The sequence below is a fragment of the Ceraceosorus guamensis genome, assembly GCF_003144195.1.
Source record: "Ceraceosorus guamensis strain MCA 4658 unplaced genomic scaffold IE81scaffold_1, whole genome shotgun sequence".
Classification (NCBI taxonomy): domain Eukaryota; kingdom Fungi; phylum Basidiomycota; class Exobasidiomycetes; order Ceraceosorales; family Ceraceosoraceae; genus Ceraceosorus; species Ceraceosorus guamensis.
The window spans coordinates 671,704-690,550 of NW_020289996.1; the positions used below are offsets into that span (position 1 = coordinate 671,704).

At 54.2% G+C, this 18,847-nt stretch overlaps 7 protein-coding genes across 7 annotated transcripts; 2 read left to right on the forward strand and 5 right to left on the reverse strand.

The window, feature by feature from the left end:
- Positions 1-444: 444 nt before the first annotated feature.
- Positions 445-2,277, reverse strand: IE81DRAFT_363406 (hypothetical protein; the record flags this gene model as incomplete). Its single annotated transcript, XM_025516768.1, has 4 exons — positions 445-705; positions 809-1,351; positions 1,420-1,720; positions 1,796-2,277. 4 exons carry the CDS (start codon positions 2,275-2,277, stop codon positions 445-447), a joined length of 1,587 nt encoding a protein of 528 aa, XP_025373588.1.
- A 1,745-nt stretch (positions 2,278-4,022) lies between these two features.
- Positions 4,023-5,363, reverse strand: IE81DRAFT_344038 (hypothetical protein; the record flags this gene model as incomplete). The annotated part of the gene is made up of 1 exon (XM_025515761.1): positions 4,023-5,363. The coding sequence occupies one exon, from the start codon at positions 5,361-5,363 to the stop codon at positions 4,023-4,025; it is 1,341 nt and encodes a 446-aa protein (XP_025373589.1).
- A 3,548-nt stretch (positions 5,364-8,911) lies between these two features.
- IE81DRAFT_319338 (hypothetical protein) lies at positions 8,912-10,545 on the forward strand. The gene is made up of 2 exons (XM_025512695.1): positions 8,912-9,288; positions 9,436-10,545. The coding sequence occupies exons 1-2, from the start codon at positions 9,079-9,081 to the stop codon at positions 10,213-10,215; spliced, it is 990 nt and encodes a 329-aa protein (XP_025373590.1). The 5' UTR covers positions 8,912-9,078; the 3' UTR covers positions 10,216-10,545.
- Positions 10,306-14,203, reverse strand: IE81DRAFT_319340 (TPR-like protein). The gene is made up of 6 exons (XM_025512696.1): positions 13,304-14,203; positions 11,532-13,208; positions 11,257-11,442; positions 10,939-11,142; positions 10,774-10,849; positions 10,306-10,662 (listed from the first exon to the last, which is right to left on the reverse strand). The coding sequence occupies exons 1-6, from the start codon at positions 13,985-13,987 to the stop codon at positions 10,355-10,357; spliced, it is 3,135 nt and encodes a 1,044-aa protein (XP_025373591.1). The 5' UTR covers positions 13,988-14,203; the 3' UTR covers positions 10,306-10,354.
- A 669-nt stretch (positions 14,204-14,872) lies between these two features.
- On the reverse strand, positions 14,873-15,617 carry IE81DRAFT_8098 (hypothetical protein). Its single transcript, XM_025517663.1, has one exon. The coding sequence runs from the start codon at positions 15,414-15,416 to the stop codon at positions 15,006-15,008; it is 411 nt and encodes a 136-aa protein (XP_025373592.1). The 5' UTR covers positions 15,417-15,617; the 3' UTR covers positions 14,873-15,005.
- IE81DRAFT_8097 (hypothetical protein) lies at positions 15,618-16,673 on the reverse strand. Its single transcript, XM_025517662.1, has one exon. It carries the CDS (start codon positions 16,453-16,455, stop codon positions 15,820-15,822), a length of 636 nt encoding a protein of 211 aa, XP_025373593.1. The 5' UTR covers positions 16,456-16,673; the 3' UTR covers positions 15,618-15,819.
- A 761-nt stretch (positions 16,674-17,434) lies between these two features.
- Positions 17,435-18,655, forward strand: IE81DRAFT_344042 (hypothetical protein; the record flags this gene model as incomplete). Its single annotated transcript, XM_025515762.1, has 4 exons — positions 17,435-17,730; positions 17,845-17,946; positions 18,105-18,438; positions 18,518-18,655. The coding sequence occupies 4 exons, from the start codon at positions 17,435-17,437 to the stop codon at positions 18,653-18,655; spliced, it is 870 nt and encodes a 289-aa protein (XP_025373594.1).
- Positions 18,656-18,847: the final 192 nt, after the last annotated feature.

The following is an 18,847-nucleotide window of genomic DNA, read 5'->3' on the forward strand; positions in this document are numbered from 1 at the left end:
TTGGGCCACTGGGCACCACTTCCGGCATAGATAGGGGGCGGTGTGCAAGCAATACAGGAGCGCAGCGTAGTTAGTGGCGGCCCGGGCGCCGAGATCGCCAGACGTGGGACACAAGCGCGACGATTGCGTATTTACTTGCCAAGGTGCACACATGCAGGAAAGTGGTGGTCCCACACGATCATAAATCTGCGCAGACATCCATCACCCTTACGTCGATCGAGCACCATTGTGGTAATTGATGAAGTATCACTCTGTGTTGACGCCCCTTGGTGCCTACCTCGAAGAGCGTGTAACGCGTGATCGTCGCGTCTCAAAAATTGGCGTGCAGGGATGTACGCGTGGATGCGTCTACATTCAAGATCGTGATCAGCTTTGACAGCCATGTACCTATCTGAGACACTTTGTATATCGATGCCGAGCGTGGATTCAAAGGCTTCGCCTACACTAGACGACCTCCTCCAAGATCTTCTTCCAATCGCTCAAATATTTCTGCACCTGTCGCTTTTCGAAGTTTCCCTCGCTGAAGTCCGCTCCGAAGTGTAGTTGATCGCGGAAACTCCACCATCTACACCCGATGGGCGTGACGTTGACTGGACCACCATGGTCTATGCCCATCAAAATCGCTTCGGTGTGCAATTCTACTTCCAACGCTTTCTTTGAGCGCAAAATAGGAGGTAGGATGCGGTCGTATTTGCCATCTGCCACCTGTAGCGGTGCCGATGCAATTGTGGAGCGGCAGACGGCAAGTCAGCGGCTTTTCGCCGCAAAGACCTGAGGTAGCCCGCGTGCGCAGGTGCACATAACTCACGAGGATGGGATGTTGCACTGGAGCTGGTGCCTCTCCTGCAGGATGAGCAGCAATTAGGCGCTGCATCCAGCGCTCAGACAAGAAAGCCATTGTCCCACGCTGCTTCTCCACCCCCTTGAATTCGTCCGCCAAGTACTTGGACAACATCAAAAGTCTTTCAGTCGGATCAGCAAAATCTGCTGTGGCCGCGCCAATGGGTATGCAGATCGATACGGGCGATACGCAGCCTTGTGCGCTGACCGTTGGGTCTTGCAGCTCTAAGGGAAATGCTCGTCTGCTGTTGATGGCAACGAACCCAGCCATCGTGGTATCGCTCCTCATTTCCTGCGTATTCTGCCTTGCATTTGTCAGGCCCCACGCTGCATGAATCAAGAAGCTGACGTTGAGATTGTGCATCTTGGCAAAGGCGTTGATTTTTCTTGTCAGATCCTCGCTCAGTTGCTCTACCACGTTCAGAGTGGCGCCCCACTCCGAAGGCGGAAAAGGTCGGTCAAAATGCAGTTTGAATGCGTGAAATCCGGCTCCGGTCATCTTGCACACTTGCTGGCGGATCGACAATCGAAGGGTCTCAGTAATTGAGTTGTACCACGGAGAGCCGTCTTTGGACCCACCTGCATCGTGATCGATTCGTACTGCTCCGGCTTTGGTCGCGCATCCTCGCGAACTAGAGCTGAGAACCCAGGAAGCAGACGAGAAGCGAGTACGGACACTGGCGGTAGGTCGATTTGTGCGGGAGTGTTACCATCAAAATTGACTACGTGCTGCAAGATGAGCTTCAATATCGCCAAAGCACCACTGCCGTCCGTCAAAGAATGGGAAATTTGAAGAGCCACAATGAAGCAAAGAGGCTCGTTGGCTGGCAGGACGTGGAGCTTTGCTTCGTTGCCTAGAGACGTTGGAAATTCAAGACAGCTGCCAAACCAACAGGGAAAGAGGTCGTCTGAGGTCTGTCCCCACATGTATGCGCTCAGAAATCTCGAGACTCACCCCAAGACCTCTTTGGTATGAAGGAGCGCATCCATATTAGCCTGCTGTGTGTGATCGGCCTTCTCAAATGAGACGGTGTCGTCCGCCCACTGCTCTATCTCTTGCACCCTGGATGGCAAGCGGATCTTGAGCTGATCAGGCCTGTCCTGTCTGGCAAGCAGCGCAAAAGGCAATCGGAGAGCTACGTCGATCCAAGCTGCTCTAAAAATCTGCTTCCATACTCTTTCGTCGTATCCGGATGTCAAGTTGTCATCTTTCTGACGAAGGGAGACGGCAGCTGAACAAGTGATGGTGCTGCAGTGATGCTTGGGATCCGCGGCGCGAGAGATGAAGGTGAACGTCTCTGATCCAATCGCCTTGCGCTCGTACTCCGTCTCGCTCGATGCTGACGTGCCCAGAGGCCGCCAGTGGCATGCTTGTGCGGCCGCTTGCTCCTCATCAGCTGGATCTAGCTTGGGATAGAGATGCGCGTAGGATGACATAGTGGGACGAAGTATGCTGTACGCATGCGATGTTATCGAACTTGTTTTGCGTCGATGCACTAGATCCGATCTTGAATGGTATCTGTGCTCAAGATGTGGCAGGCGACAAGTCGTGGTGGTGCCAGTTCTTTGGGGTTTTCAGCTTCTCTGTGCCCTGATCGATCTACCTCTGCTCCCACGAAGCGCCTGCGACGGTGCTACTATAGCCATACCCTGCACTTCTTCGTGACAGAATATGGCGACGGACATTCACATTCACGATTGCTTTCATGCTCGTTTGCTAGGGGCGCTTGCTGCTCATCTCCTATGTCCTCACGCGCGTGCCTTGTGGCATGTGTATCCAGAGCAGTCGCTCGGGCTATCGCAGTCTGAGTCGTGAGTCGTGAGTCGGGATCAGCTTCACCTACGCATCAAAGAGCGAATGCACAGAGCAGCCAATCAATATGAATGTGAATCAAATGGCTCGCATGAAACGACCGCCGGCGCGTGCAGTAGGCCGTACTCGTGACTCAAATCACGCTATAGCTTGTGCTCGGCGATGCTCTGGCAAGCGAGGCAAGCTCGGGCCGAGCGCGCGCGGAGATGCCCGAAGCTCACGCACTATGGCGGTACGTACTTGACTCACTCGAATTGACAGCAGTCCAATTACGGATTCAAGATTTATTGATTGTGATTGAATAATTCTCCGTCTCTTCGCATCAGTCTGTTTCACAGCGCCTTGCCGCGCGTCATCACCCAAGATCAGCGGTGAGTCAATCACACGAATCACAATCACAATCACAAATCAAGAATTTTGAATCACAAATCGTGAATTACAGTTGAGTCAGTGATTGGCTGGACGGAGGTCGCCTCTGTCGAATCCCTAGTCAGAGTGCGGCAAGACGCGCTCTGCTTCTTGTTGCTGTACGCAGGGGTACGACAAAGGCAGCACGACTGGTCGATCGACGTGCGTTCCATCTACTGTACATAAAGGCAAGGAGCATGGGTCAAAATTTCAGCAGATGGTGCCGACCTTTCTGGCCCTGTGCGTGTCATCGAGTCAGGCCACAATTCGTGATGACATGCATACAGAGAAGAACGGGATGGAAAACCATGCTGAAATCATGAATGGGAGGCTGGAGTCGTAGCCGATGCCGGACAATCAAAAAAGGTCAAGAAAGCAAACAGACTTGAACTCGGCAGACTTTTCTGGAGCAGGTGTATTAGAAACAGGCACCAGGCCTGGGCTATTGGTCTGATACGGGTCAAGGCACAAGGCACGGAGCATAAATCGCGGGTCGGTTGGATGGCGGAGTCACCAGTGTAGAAGAAGGGCACAGCGCCGTCGAGACAGATACCGAGAAACCAGTCGTCCTGCCAGAGAATTCGGAACAGAAGCTCGTCGAACGGCGGGAAGCAGAAGAAGGATGCATCCTCTGTCGAAAATCCACTTGCTACACTAGGACGAGTCGAGGAGCCTGGAACTTGAAAGGCCGCTTTTTTCTGAGCACCGAGCACGTCCGAAGAGTCGAACATCTTCGCCTGAGCTTCTTGAATAACCAAAATTGTAGGCGGGTTGCGCATAAGCTGATGAGTTCCACCAAGAGTCCTGACAGCTAGTGCTCGGGCATTCTAGGTGGCAAATTGCTACTTGCGCCCAAGGCACATACCTGCCACTTGATCCGAATGGTTCATGGATGCAACCCCTCAGGTGGGCCGATCTTGCTTGCTTGGGTTTCGATTCACATCTAGGGGGTGACAGTAGTCTAGACATTGCGGCGCTTGCTGCTGGGGCCAGCTCCATTGTCTTCTCGTTCTGACGGAGAAAGAGTTCTTTTTTGCTCTGACTGACCTCGGAACAGTGGCTCATCAAAGTCGAAGTAGCGGCGTGGGGCCCCTCTGAAGAGCTTTGCTGTGCTCGGCGGAAGCTGTGGTGGCGGCATCAGGTCCGTAAGATCCTCTGGCGGCGGAGGTGGCGTGTTCTTTCGCTTTCGTGCTGGTGTTGCCGATCTCCTAATGCTTGCTGCCAGTGCTTTGTTAACGGGAACCTTGGTACCAGTACGGGGAGGGAGGGGTTCTAGACTAAGTTCAGGCGAAAACAGGTCCCCTCTGTTCCGGCTGTTCTTGCGGCGAATTTGTTCGGCAGCTTTACATGCCTCAGTTTGTTCATGTTGAATGTCGGTCCTCCACGAACAGCTTGGACACCAGTACCCTCGTCCCAGATAGGACACAATGCATTGCCCAGATTGTGGAAGACGCATGAAGCCATGTATCTTGCGATCCTCCGCAACAAGCTCGGCGATCATCAGTAGGGTACCACTGAACATTGGTCGTATTCCTATCTTTTCCCCGAGATTATAATTGGTGGACCAAACGCAGCGTACGACATAGCCCCTGCGTTGAAGTTGCCCGTTCATGGCGTCCAGTAGGGCCTTTTGGTCGTTTAGACTTCCATGATTGACCGACCTGATGTGACATGGAATGAGACCCTTGCCCAGACTGATGCCAGTTTTCAAGTACGTAATAGGGACATCGTTGTACTCCAGCTTGAGGAGGGATGGGTCGATATCCGCATCCTCTGGGAGCGTGACATCAACACCACGGATATCGGTTTCCTCTTGGTAGGGTTGAACAATCGCATCTGTGATTCCGTACCTGTGCAAAATTGTCTGGATGGCTTTGTACACGTTCATTCTGGTCTCCAGTAGGTCCAGCATCGCTTTTCCTAGTGGGAATGTATAGCGTGAGACGCCTGGTCTTGGTTTATCGAAGATTGCGAGCACATCTTGCCATCTAGGAGGCTCACTGTCCCTGTTCCAGCTGTTGTAAATCCATTCGGCCGAGTTGATGACGTTAGAGCGATCGTGCGCAGCTTTGCGGAGAGCAGGCTCGCACGCAGTGCTTTCATTTGCCCCATCTTGGTCCGGACGCGGGGAGGGACTTCTGAGCTGTGCACCCAATGGTGCTAGCCCAAGATCAGGGTCGTCGATGTGAATCAGATCTTGGTCAAGTTCGTCGGAATTTCCTGACTTTCCTCCCTGGTCTCCTTCACAGTAGTCATCGCCTTCTTCGGGGCCTTTGCCGTGCACAGATTCGATCAAGCTCATGGTCTCTTGTGAAATCGACTCTTCATTCATGTCTGCACCAAAAAGACCTCATTGTTAGCGCTCAAGAGGTCGACTTGCTCCGCAAGGTAATTATCGCCAACGAGATGGCCAAGCTCACCGCTCCAAGTTTAGTGATCGTGACAATACACAAAGTCCATTGGGATGTGAGAATGAGGATGATCAGTTGCGTCAGTGGATGGGGGCACCGCCGACTGGGTTGAGTTCGAGTGAAAGTGTTTGGTCGCGATTCCCTCGGTCGATTGGGTCGATCTTGACTAAGGGTGGTTGGTCATCCTGGTGGATGTGTCGTGAATGGCTCAGGAGGGTTCATGTGGGGGCAGAAATCTTGCCTTTATTTATAGTCTGCCGTCGATGTGTTCGGGACAGTCAGCAGCAATCCATACACGTTTGATTGAGGCAGTGACCAACCTGCACATGGCCTGTTGGTGGCTCTTTGCTTGCGCTGTATGCAGTATGATAGTGTCGTTTGACACAGGGAATCTGCAAGGCGTAAAGCACGTATGACGAGTCTGTTGCCGGTGACGGTGTAGAGATTGATTCAAGAGGCCTGGGCAGACACGGAGTGACGTACAGCTCAGATAAAGAGACGCACGGAAGCAGCCGAGGTATCGGGTGCCTGTCGGTCAAGGAGAAGTTGGCGCAGTTTCGGTGGTCTGTCATCATAGGTAGCATTGTGCTGGGCACCAAGATAACAGAGGCACACAGATTACTCTAGGAGATGGTAGATAGCGGTGAATGAAGGGTGCAGAAGCGGGCCCAGGGTAACAGTGCGAGGACGGGTGCCTGTCTGTCCTCTGATTAGGACAATGTGTTGCACTTTCCCGCCAATTGCGCCATCGTTGTCGTACACTGGTGGCAGTTTTTAGCGCATCTACAGACCTCTGCGGCGTATACAAGGTGTATAGAAGCAAGCCTGGGTGTCGAGAAGCAAGTCCGGGGTATCGGCGTGGGTTCGGATTCCTGTCGGTCTATTTGCCGTCAATGTGTTGCATCTGTCCGCCGATCGTTGGTCATCCTTGTACGGTGGTGGAGATCGTTGGTGCACATCCGTGATTCGATGTGTAGGACCTCATTGGCGCAGTGGGGAACAAAGGTGGATAACGTGTGCACGTGCAAGTCCGGGATGTCAGCGTAGGGACGGGTCCTTGTCGGCCCACATTGCTGTCAATGTGTTGCCGATCGCGTAATCTCCTTGATCTGACTGACGGGACCAGGCGGTAGAAGTTGCTAGCCCGTGAATTTGTTGGATCCTGGCCTTTTATGGAGGGAGGAACCAATGGGTGGCGGCTGTTGGGGTTGGGTCCTCTTAGTGACGGACGGTGCAGGTGGCATGGCTAAATTTTGACAGGTTGCGGCGTCTGATATGATTCGGTAATTGATTGGTAGGCCAGAAGATGCCGACTACGGCCTTGTGCGTTCTTAGGAAGGTGCACGTGTCGGTCATTGGCCCGGGATCGCAACAAGAGTACCTACTTATTGAGTAGCATAAACTGCCTGCCACAGTGTCGGCCTTCAATTTCCAAGACTATGTAACATTTGAGGACCGGTCGCCGTTTGTAAGTTAGAAAAAAGAGGATGTCATCGATGGATCGGAGGTCAAGCCGTGACTTTTGTGGCATACTGTGATCTTTACTACTCAGACTAACGACTGCATCCCGTCACGAGAGGGGAATTCCAGACTTTTGGTGCATTTTGCCTAGCGCGGTTCGCCACCATGCTTTCCGAATTGGGCTATCGCCCAGCTTCAATTCTGTGTCGTTCACGCGGAGCTCACCTTGACATCTCTGTGCCATGGGTGACGGCGCACTGCGTATCTGTCGTTGGGGACTGAATTTTTCAAGAGGCGCATGGGCCGTGCGGTGGAAAGGCGGCTTCCGGACGTCGGCAGTTATGTATGGCGATTCCGTGTGATTAGGGGGCGATGGCCAGGTACATAAGCCAGCCCGCTAAGCGCCCCGTTATCACTGCTTGCGCATGGGCCTTTACGTGGATAAGGGCTCGTTGCCTGCCCAATATCTCTTGCCGTTTGCTGTTGCGCGGGATCAACCAAGTGGGGTCCTGCTGGGTACTGCTTTCCCTGGTCGCAGCGATTGGCTCGGTAGCCCCACACCTTGCTGCAGTGTTGGCCGGCTGCTTGATGTGCTTGAGGGACTCATCCCGATGACTCGCAAATCGTGCTCTGCACCGGTCATTCCTTTGTTTGAATCAACCACCATCCTTGTCCCTGTAATCCAACAAGAAGCCTCGCACAACCGCACGACGCTGATGATACCAGCGTATTCAACAATACTTAACCACTTCACTCTGTCCGGGCTTAGTGCCGGAGCGGTCATCTAGCAGTTTGCTGTGGCAGGTAAACGGGTGGGCGCCAGCTTCTTCAGAGTTCCAGCGGGCTGGGACCTGGAGAAAGCCAGGCTATGCAGCCAACAGCTCACCGCCTCCAGATGTTCGCCGTGTCTATCCATTTCAGGTCGGCGCTTTGCCAAGTCGGCTGGCCCAAGAGTGTCCTCTGTCGCCAACCCTGAAGAAGGGTCCGTCAGGACGGGCTCAGGAGGGCGGTGAATGGGCACAAGGGGTTGCGGAGAGGCAGATGTCTCATCGGTTTCGTAACTTAACAGCCCAGCTTCAACAGCGCGTAAGGGGCTGCCTAGTGGTAGGCTCCTGCATGCTAGCGATGACGCACACAAGAGTGGAGGCAATTGCTTTGTGTAGTAGAGCGATCGCTCCGCACGGGTGGCCCTCTCACTGAGACACTAAGTTCTGAAGCTGTGGGAGTCATTGCGGCAGTCCCTACGAGCGGGTTGTTTGTTCGTTTCAGCTTCCATTGCTCACTGTCTATCGTGCTGTAATGACCTTCACTACTGTCGGTCGTGTGTATGTGCCAGAAATACATCATCAATCTCTTGCATGTCGCACTGCGCTGGTGGGCGCTGCCTGTGTTGTTCACCTCGTATAGCGACTGTGGCAGAGAGAGCAAGACCACGAACATCAAAGTGCAGTTGTACTTGTAATTATACCTTTCTCGAACCAGGTCCGCCCTGATTACTGAGGTCAAGACAGTCGCAGAAGCGAGGGGTTCCCTTGAGAATCTACTTGGTATAACACGCAAAGACCAAACCAGCTGTGGTGCCGCACACATCAAAGCCCTTGTGCTGCGGCTGGGTGGAGACTTGTTTGACAACGTCACGATAATTTGTACGAGGGGCAAGGCGAGTGTAAAGGGTAGGGTCAGTAAGCGAGGTGAGGTCAGAGGCGCGTCGTAGCCCGCGTAATCGCAAATAAGGCTCCGCAATATTATTAATTTGCTGTTTTCAAGCTCTCATCCACTCAAGACTACTACGCTGCTCTTGGGGTTGTGCTGCACGCATGCATGCTATAGCAGGAGACGACCAAACGCGAACTGCTGCGCGCGCCGCCCTCTTTACGCGGCCGCATGAGGTTCACGTGAGGCTGCGCGCAACTCGAACTTCAACCCACGTCCAGAGTCAAGAGTCTGATGAGTGTCATGAACGGACATCCTCACATCAGTCACGCATGAGTGAGTAGCTCAATCATCTCCACTTCGGCCGCGTCCAACCCAACACCAAGAGACATACAGCTGAGCAGCACGGCGTCCATCTCACCTCTTCACCCCCAAGTCTTCGTCCCCACACGACCCTTTCGCGCTTCTAGCTCCCCTCCGCCACAAGCGATAATGTCCGAATTCTGGGTCTCTCGCAAGAAATGGACTTGTCCGTACTGCGACATTACCATCAACGATGATGTGCCTTCGCGCATGCAGCACGAAAATGGGCTTCGTCACAAAGGCAACGTAGAGAGGTCGCTGAAGGGCACGTACAGAAAGGCGGAGAGGGAGAGGAGGGAAGAGGAGACCGCGAGGAGGGAGATGGCTGCCATCGAGAGGGTGAGTTGAGCTTGGGCGCGTCGGTAGAACGAGAGGGCAGGCTAGAGCTGCGCTCTGCTGACGATTGATTGATGTGGCGTGCTGCGTCAGATACACAGGTGTGCCTGCTGACATGACTACTCTATCTTCTCGCTACATCGCGAACAGGCAGCAGCAGCAGCGCATGCTGCAGATACGACGAGGGACGCTTCTGAAGCAAGTGTCAGCACCTCCAAGCCTTCAGCACCCACACCTTCCAAGACGGCTCCAGCCCCGGAAAATACCTCTTGGAAGCCCTCGGACAAATTGTCAGCCTACGGAACAGTGAGCGATGCGTCCTATGCTCAAGAGTCCTATGAGTCCACTCGGCTCAAAGAAGAGCACGAAGCTGCACTGCGCGAGCAAGAGCTGGAACAAAGAAGAAAAGAGGAAGGGTTCGTGGGAGAGTGGGAGACTGTCACTCCTTCGAGGCCCGTCGTGAACAGAGCACCGAATGCTCAGGATGAGGGCACGGAGTACGAAGCTGCTCGTGCGTTTCAAGTGAAGGAAAAGACGGGGCTGCATGCGCGCAACGACGACGAGGAGAATGCGACGGAGGAGATCAAGGTGAAGAAAAGGAGGATGAATGATCAAGAGGCGAGTTGGAACGAGGATGCGGTGAGGAGACGAAGGTTACCTCAATGGCAAGGTCTCAAATTGGAGCCTAAGCGAGAAGACTCGACGATCGAATCCCGTGTGGATTCATTTCGCCTGTCTGGTGGATCTCCTGCGTCGCCCAAGAAGGAGCAAGATGACAGCGCGGATCCTCCGACGAAGGAGGTTGACGGCTCTTTGCGGGAGCCAAGCACGACTGGGCAGCCAGGAGCGGGCTCCGACGCCCCGAAAAGCATGTTCAAGAAGCGCAAAGCAGGAGCAGGTGCGGGCGCAAAGAAGGTTCGAACTGTCTGAGCTTGTTCGCGCTCAGCACATCTGATAAGGCATCGCACGCGCTTCAATCGAGGGACCGCGCATTACAGCGCTCGAACGAGGCGGAAGGCTCGATAAACCTCAACATTGTATTTCTACTACCACGCATGTATACAGTGCGTCATAGCAGATCATCATCGTCATCATCCCCACCAATCTGCTCCTTGTTCTTCGCCTGATCCTCGCTCCTGACCTGTCCGGTGGTGGTAGCAGCGACAAAAGCTGGTCCGCCCGCGCTGCCAATAGTGGCCGCACCAGCTCTTTTCCTAGAAGCAGCCTCTGCTCTAGCCATTGGATCATCTTCCTCGTCTTCCTCTCCTGCCGCTCCTTGCGCTTCGGCGGCACCTGCTGCAGCCGAGAGCGCGGCCGATGCGGCAATGTAGGAGACGTCGGTGTTGAATTGAGCTTGCACTGCTCGCTTTATGCGCACTGCGAAAGCATGGCAAGGCGGTATTAGATCAAGCCAAAAGTGGTGTCAGTCGAGTCCACCTAATGAGCGCAGCGGGACAGTTGAAGCCTTCATAGCTGCGCGACACTCACGCATCTCCCGGAACGTGTCTTCAGAGCCAGTCTCGATTTCGAACTTGTTCCACTCTGACCAGAAATCGGGTCTGGTCTGTAGAGTCCATAGTAGAGATGTGCAAGGAACCATATCAGGGTTGAGACGCTCTTCGACGGCAAAAAAGGAGACACTGCCCAACTCACTCGCGGGTCGCAGAATTGGCTAGCGTGGGCATAGATAGCTCTAGCTCTATCGATCTCTCCCAATTTCCTCTCGAGAGCAGCAAATCGCAGGCACATTTCCGCCGTTTGCTTGTCCGGCAACACTTCGATCGCTCGCTCGTAGATCGATCTGGTAGCCGCCAAACCAAAGTTGGCCGCTGCCTTGGCAATGTAGAACGTGAACATCTGCGTGGCGCGATTTCGGTTTGGCGAGCACAGCAATGTGAGCTTACACTTCGTCTACAGATGCTTGCATATCACAGCACCTCTTGCAGGTGCGCCGAGTCCAGAACAACTCACATCAAACCTGTCCTCATCCGACACTTTTTGTGTTGCGCGTTCATAGATGCTCAGTGCGCGCTTTGCTAGTCCGTGCTCCTCCTCCAGCGCTCCGTACTTGAGCAGCAGAGGCTTCGCAAAATTAGAAGGACATGATTCGAGCGCTTGTTCGAACAGATCCCTGGCTCTTTCGATTTTGCTTCCGCCCTGTTGAAGAACAGCGAAGAAGGTGTTTGAGTCAGACGGATCCACACAGCGCGCGACTTGTGTCCTGCTCGGCCCACACCACAACTCACGTATCGCTTGACAAATTTGCTGATGTACACGTTCCAAATCTCGAAAGCAATGGGGTATCCAAAAGCCTCTACTCCCCTTTCGTATACCCTAAAAGCGTCTTCAAAGTACTTGTGCTCCTCCAAAAAGCTAGCGTAATTGACGATGATTTGCGCGTTGGCAATCTTCAGCTCCAGTATCCTATCGTACGCCCTTTTGGATCCCTCGACCGTTCCGATGCTCTCTTCCAGGTCGACGTAGAAGCTCCACAACTTGGTGCTCTTGAAGAGCCGCTTTTGTGCGCTGAGCGCGTCGTCGTGGTATGAAATGTGCTTGATCTCGCTCGATTTGACGGGCACCGAAGCGGCTCGAGACATGACACGAAGTGCTGCTTCGTAATTCTCAGCTCGCACTTCCATCTCTGCCCATTCGCACCACACCTCTGCAAGATCGTCGACCCGCTTGAAGTTCACCTTGACCGCCCTTTCAAAGACGAGCCTGGCGCTATCCAGGTCCGCCTCGCCCTCCTCTCCCTCACTGCTGCCTCCTACTTCATAAAACTTCGCAAAGTTGAGCCATAGCTGGTGGTAGTTTGCCGTGGCTTTTCGCGGATTGATGGTGGCTGTAGCCTCATTGTAGACGTCTACGATCTTGTCGTCTTCATTGCCCTGCAGGGCAATCTTCTTTTCCCACTCCTGCACATCATCTGGATTGCGCCTGAGCAGGACCTCGTTGATTAAGAAAGGTCTCCGCTCCATGAGCAGCTCAAAGTTCTGCATCCTTTCGTCCAATTCTTGCTCTTTCAAGCTTCTCTCCTCCGCTTCCCCTTCATCTTCTTGCTCTTCGCCCAGCTCTTCCATGAGATATCCGATCACATTTTCGCTCGTCTCTGCATACGCATCGAAGATCTGCGTAAAGTCTCGCACAGTGACGACGCTGGAGATGCCTTCCTCGAATGTCCCTGTTGCCACCTCTAGCTCCCCACGCTGGATCCAATACGTCGCTAGGCCAGTCCACAGACGTCCCGCTTGATCAGGAAACTTGTTAATGCCGAGTGCACGTAGAATTCCATCAACAGGTATGGGCATCGCGTCCAGAGGATCGAGATCGGATGCGCGGATTGAGGCGCCTCTTTGCGTTAGTGAAGCGGCACTAGACTTAGCAACAGCGCCGTCGGCACTGGTCTTGCCATGAGTTTGCAGATCCTGTTCTTCTTGGTGATCCAAACCAATCTCATCTCCATGCTTCTCGCACAGTTCCAGCCACTCGATCAAGAGCTGATACGGGCTTTTGCCTTCTGGACTGGTGTATGTGCCATCCTGAGCTTCTTTGGCCAGCTTGAGTAGCAATTTGGAAGCTTCTCTGCTCCTTCGGATTTTGCTCTCGTTGACCTCTTCCTCCTCCTCTTCTTGCTCAGCAGACTCTTCCTCCACCTCTTGTCTCTGCTTTAGCAAGATGCCAACGTACCTCTCTGTCAAGCTAGGATCTACCCTGAGATACCTCCGCCAGATCTTGAGACACGTCTCTCCTCCTACACTCTCTGCCCATCTCAGATAAGGCTTCCATACGCGCAGATGCAGTGATGGAGGAAGCGTTCGCAGAGCTCGATCAAAGGTGCGGCGTGTATGCGTTCGGGAAAGCGTGACTGGGGCGAGAGGATGGGTGAGGATGGAAAAGTAGAGAAGCCACAATCGAGGCATCTGAACGATGTTGCGAGTGCGTAGCGAGATGAGATTAGCATGCTTACCAAGGGCGCAGACGATCTCTCTCGCCTCAATCTTTGTAGCGCACTCACCTTTGGCAAGCACATCAATGCTCTCTCGAACGTAGCTGCCAAGCTCTCCCACTCTCTGTGACCCACTCTACCATCCAAAGCCTTGCCCTCTCTCCACTCCCACTCTTCCTCTTCTTGCTGTTCCAACAGCGCAGGACCGGCATCTAGCGCCTGCCTAGCACTTTCCAGCGTCCTCTTCTTCCAAGCCTCTATGCCTCCCTTTGGCTCGCCTGCGACGAAGCTGCTCCTTCTGAGCAGATATTGCAGCCAGACAGCATAGCACTGCGGAAATCTGACCAATGTCCTCTCGTACACGCAGACGACGCGTCTCAGCGCGATTCTCGCCTCCTTGTTGCTCAAAGGTCCCAACAAATCAACCTGAGCCGCGCTCCAAGTCGCATCGGGTCTGTTCCAGATGGGCTCGGTGCTCAGTTTGGAAGCGATCGTATCTCGCACGGGAATGTTGGAAGTCTCGACGTGGGTGATGTACGCTCTCCATGCTCGTAGATCGTCCGAATGCAGCAGCAGATCTTGTTCCAGCGCTAGATCGCCAGATGGGATCACATCATCATCCGTCATGGGGTTCGGGAAGGGCATGGTCAAAGGAAAGAGGTGCTGCATGGATGCGATGGATGCTGGTGAAGCCGAGTTCGATCCACTCGCATGGCGGCCATCGCCGGTCGAAGTGGTAGTAGCTGTTGGCATCTTGTGCCCACCGCCTCGCCGTGTCGTCACTGCAAGTTTCTCGACAGAATCTGCCTAAGCGTCGGTAAATGATATTGGCGCTTCCTGGCGCAAGGGTCGACAATCAGAGTCAGGCGGATCTGAAGGGTCAGAATGCTCAATGAGGGCAGGCGGAGCAACAGAGCTCCCAGAAGGTGGCAGGGCATTGGAGAGCGAAGCAAGCGTCATGGAATTTGGTGTCACGAATGCGAGGCAAAGGGCACAAAGGTCTCAGAAAGCGCGTCTCCAAGCTTGCGCGTCCCACTCATGATTCACGATGAGCGCTGTTTCGAGTGTCACGTGCCATTGCTCCCAAAAACTCGCACTATTCACGTGATTGACTATTGAAGGGGCACGAGGGTTGAGTCAGATCATAATTCATGCCAGGAGTGGATTCCGAGCCGGACTTGCGAGTATCTAACACCATACCCACGAATGCGACGGGGGTCAAGACTCGAATGCTAGGGATTTCCCACCACGAAGACGGCTAAATCAGACGCCCGAGCAATAGACAAGGTTGCAACATGAAATCACCCATCGAACTTTGGCACATACAGAACGTTGGGCATGACTCGCCAATCTCAATCAAAGGCGACGGGCAGCAGTGTACCGAGCTCGCATGCACGAGGGCATCTCCTGGCTTCACAGTGGCAACGACTCAAGTCGAGATCTGTATGAGAACTGGAGTCCTGGCGCCAACCGTGACTTGCAGCTCTAGGACTGTGAATGTCTAGAAAGACTTGCCGTCGGGTTCTATGGGCGACGGGGAAAGTTTGGAGAATCGTGAAGAACGTCAGCATCTGCAAGTGCCCTAGCTGAGACCTTTTGGAAAAGGCACCGCTACTACTCACGTTGCGCTTTGAGGTTGGTGACAAAGTCAGCAATGACTTGCTCATTCGCCGCTTGACGTTGCTTTCGTCGCTCTTCGTCGGCATTGATGAACGCTTTACTCAGGTGGTAGGTGCCAAGACCAAAGCCTCCCACACCCAGTCCCGCATAGCTACGAGAATGGCATGCAGTGAAGAAATGGCGAGTCAGCACTGCGGTGCCCGAAGGGCATCAAAGTCCATTGAACCTGATCTGGCACTCGCCCAAAGATTTTGGCCTTTCGTTGCCAAGTCATGGGCTTTTTCTTGGGTACAACGCTCCCATCAGGTCCATGGACGAGCGGAGTGCCTGCGGCAGGCTGGTGGTCGTGGTCGTGCGCAAGAGGGCTGGTGCTGCTGGGTCTTTCCACCAGACCTACCTCGGCTTGATGCGAGCCGCTGCCGCTTAGAGTGCGTTCGAGACCTTTGGCCGCCGCCGTGAGTTCGTTGCGTGCCTCCAGCACGAGAGGGGCAGCGAGAACGCCATGGTTGCTAGAAAGCGCCATGCTGGCCACGAGCATGAGTGGCAGAGTGAAAACTTGCATGTCGGCAAAGTCGTCGAGTTATGTGAAAGAAATACCTGGGAAAGTGTTTGCTGAATATCAAGGTAGACGATGTTGTCAAAAGGCGAGACCAGCTCGGGTGCAAAATTTTAGACAGTGGTCAGTGTTGGTGACAAGGGATGGACTGAAGTCGCGTGGTGGGTAGCGAGATGCGCCTTCATGTACTTTTGCTGCGCTTTCGCGGTTCGCCTTCGCCTAACCCTTTGCCACAGAAAAGCATCACTTGGTGTCCAGACTGGCTCCTCCGATATTTTTTCGTTGAGCTGCGCCAGAGTCGTGATAGCATCAATGTGCACCGTTGAGGTCGCTTTGCTGATTGGTTGCCACACGAGGAGGCTTACCGACTGCGCCGGTGATGACGCCATCACTTTAAGATGTTGGCGTGTCATCCAAGACAATTGGGATTGGCTTTGGCTTTGCGCATTGCGCATTGCATCTTCGAGAATGCCCGTTGCTCGTGAGCCACAAGTCTTTGGGACAGACGCGCCTCGTCATCGTTGGCCCTGACGCCCTCAATTGGGCGCTTTTCCTGAGCACGACGCCTTCGATGGCTACGCAATGCGTTCCGAAGCGACTTGGCCGGTCGTAAGCGTGCCAAATGTGACGGGAATAATTTTGGGCGAGCAGGCTGCGCACGCCTCCTCTGAGAAGGGAGAGGGAAGCTATGAAGTTGAAAGCGGCTTCTGACGATGGCCGTTCCGCAGTGGAATTGATCGCGGCATACAAGTGGTACACTTGCGTTGTCAAGCGTCCATCGCGGCGTCGGTTCGGGATCAGCGCAGCGCATACATGCGCCCACGCGGTCGGCACTACCGAGCTTTCCTCTTCCAGCTGGTCGCGGGCTCGCAACCGCCGCCCATCTTGACTGCCTGCCTGAACTCAATGCTAAGCACCTTGCACTCAGGGCCCGCGAATGTGCGCATGATGTTCTGGATGCGTTGATTTCGAGTTGATTCTTCACTCCCAGTGAGGGATATGCTTGTCTATCACGACTGCGATCCCGCCGGTGTGGTCCATTCATCAGCTTGCTTCCTTTTGAGCATTGGACTGGCGCCGCATTTCGTGCTCGCACCGCCCCACTTCATGCGTAGTCCGCAGCATCCATGATGCTGGCTGTATTCATCCGATGCGCTGAAATCTCCTATTATTACCCCGATTGAAGCGTCTTTTTTTGCTGCCAAGTCTTGAGTCCGTTCCAAGTCCGTCACTATGCGTCCAAAATCGCCAATGATGATGGTCATGTTGAAAGCAAAGTCCCGTGCATTCTGCTGCCAGCCAAGCCAAGCCAAGCGCAATTTCACTGACCACTCATCTTGTTGATTCGCGCTTCGCTTGCCAAGCATGCGCTAAATGTGAGATTTGCGGAGAACGCGGGTTCTCACATGTGCGCATGCGCGTGCGTGGGTGCGTGGGTGGGTGCGTGAATGCGAATGCGCGATTCACTGATTATAGCAGCAGCAAGCAGCAAGGCGTTCCTTGCAACTCTGCGGAGATGAGAATCACGGATGATGCCTGCGCCAAGTCAAAGCTAAGCAGCAAATGACGAAGGATGCATCGATTTGCAGCGATGTCTTGGCAAGCAGCGATCTGTATGAAGGCCTGCCTCGGTCGTGATCCTGCTTGCAAGCCAGAAATAGATGAGACCCTGAGCTGTGTGGTGACTTACTTGTAGCTGTGTCTGCTGTTCAGTCAGGCTGCAGATCTGACCAGCAAGCTGCTGCTGGTGCGGGTGCGATCCGCCAAGAGACCGCTAGCGAGATTCAACAAGTGGCAGCTTGTCCAGGGGTACGTATCTCCCTGAATCACAGGAGAGAGCAAATCTCCCTGAAGCAGCGTCGCTTCGTTGTACGATACCGCAGGCTTACTTGCTGATGACCCTGTTGGGGCCAAAGAAAGCATAAAGACAGGAGATGAACGAGCTCCACCATGACCAATCCCCCCCGCTCTCTGCCGCCCTCTCCACACACACACACACTCACGACTCCCAACTTCTGCCCATCATGCGCTTCTCACTCGCTCTTCCCGTCGTGTTCGCGTCCGCACTGACCCTGCTCAGCAGCAGCTCGACGCTCGGCGCACCCGCCACGCTATCCAAGCGAGAATTGGACCCAAACGATGCCAAGTACTCGTTCACATGGCGAGAAGACAGCAGCTCGGGCGATTGCAGCGCATACCCTCCTGCCGATTTCGCAGCGCGCGTATTCGACGACTGCAGCGCTCAACTGTCCATGCTGCGCGATCGACGCGCCGTCGTTTACAATTGGGCCTTCGATGCGCTTTATGCCGATGGAAGTCGGTGAGTATGAGCGGAGCGAGTGACCGTTCAGCGTGTTCCCCCCCACCCCCCTTCATGGAGTGCAAGGTTCTCATCGCACACGTGCACCCCCCTCTCTCCACACCACCGTGACAGCGTTCGACAAACACCTGTTCGCGATTTCGACAAGCTGTCCATCAGCGATCCAGATTATACCACCACCGGCGGTCAGAATTATCGTCAAGACAGGACGCGCGGGTGAGTGGAGAATGGAATGGGGGAATGGGGGTGGTGCGCAATGGCCCATCGAAGCAGCAGCAGCAGCAGCAGCAGCAGCAGCGCATGGCGTGATTTGCTGATAGGATCATACCGCCCGCCCGCTCCCTCCATCATTCTCGAACACGATGTGCCCATAGGGATTACATTTCCGTGCACGACTTTACCAACGTGTGCCGCAACGGTCAAGCTCCGGTGCAATTCCAATTCTACGTCGTTCAGACGCTGACGGCCACGTGCGCAGGCAATGGTCGAAACTGGTTCAAGTCCAGACCCATCAACGTCGTTCGTGGAGGAAGCAAAGCTGGTCAAGCATCCATCACTTCCGCCAGAAGGATCAACAGTAATGGCGATTACGAAGTCAGATGGAACGCTGTGACTGGTGCTGCGAGCTACAACATCATCTACGAGACCTACACCTCCGGCGCCGGAGAAACGCCCTACTACACCACGATTCGAGGTCAGCGCGTCAATGTAAGTTCGAAAGATTCTCTAACCCAAAGCGAGCGGGTAAGAAAGTCTATGCTGATGGACCGTGTCATCCTCTCTTTAGGCCGGTCAAACCAGCGTCGTCGTAGCTACTGGCACGCGCGAGGCTGGAAGACCGCGCTTCTTCGTCGTCAATGTGCTGAGCCAAGCCGGCGTGTGGAACTACGCTCCCGCTCTCAACAACTTCGAAGGCAGATGGTGAAGCTGCGGAGTGGGGGCAACAATCGCGACTTGGCGCGCTTGCATGATGGAGTTGAGGGGGGATTGCTGGGTGTCGAACGAGAAGCGGCACATGAATGTAACCCGAGGCGTGCCTAATGAAGTATGCGAAAAAGTTTCGTCGGATGCAAAAGTGTGTTGCAGCCAAGCGTCATGCTTGAAGGGCTTGTTTGCG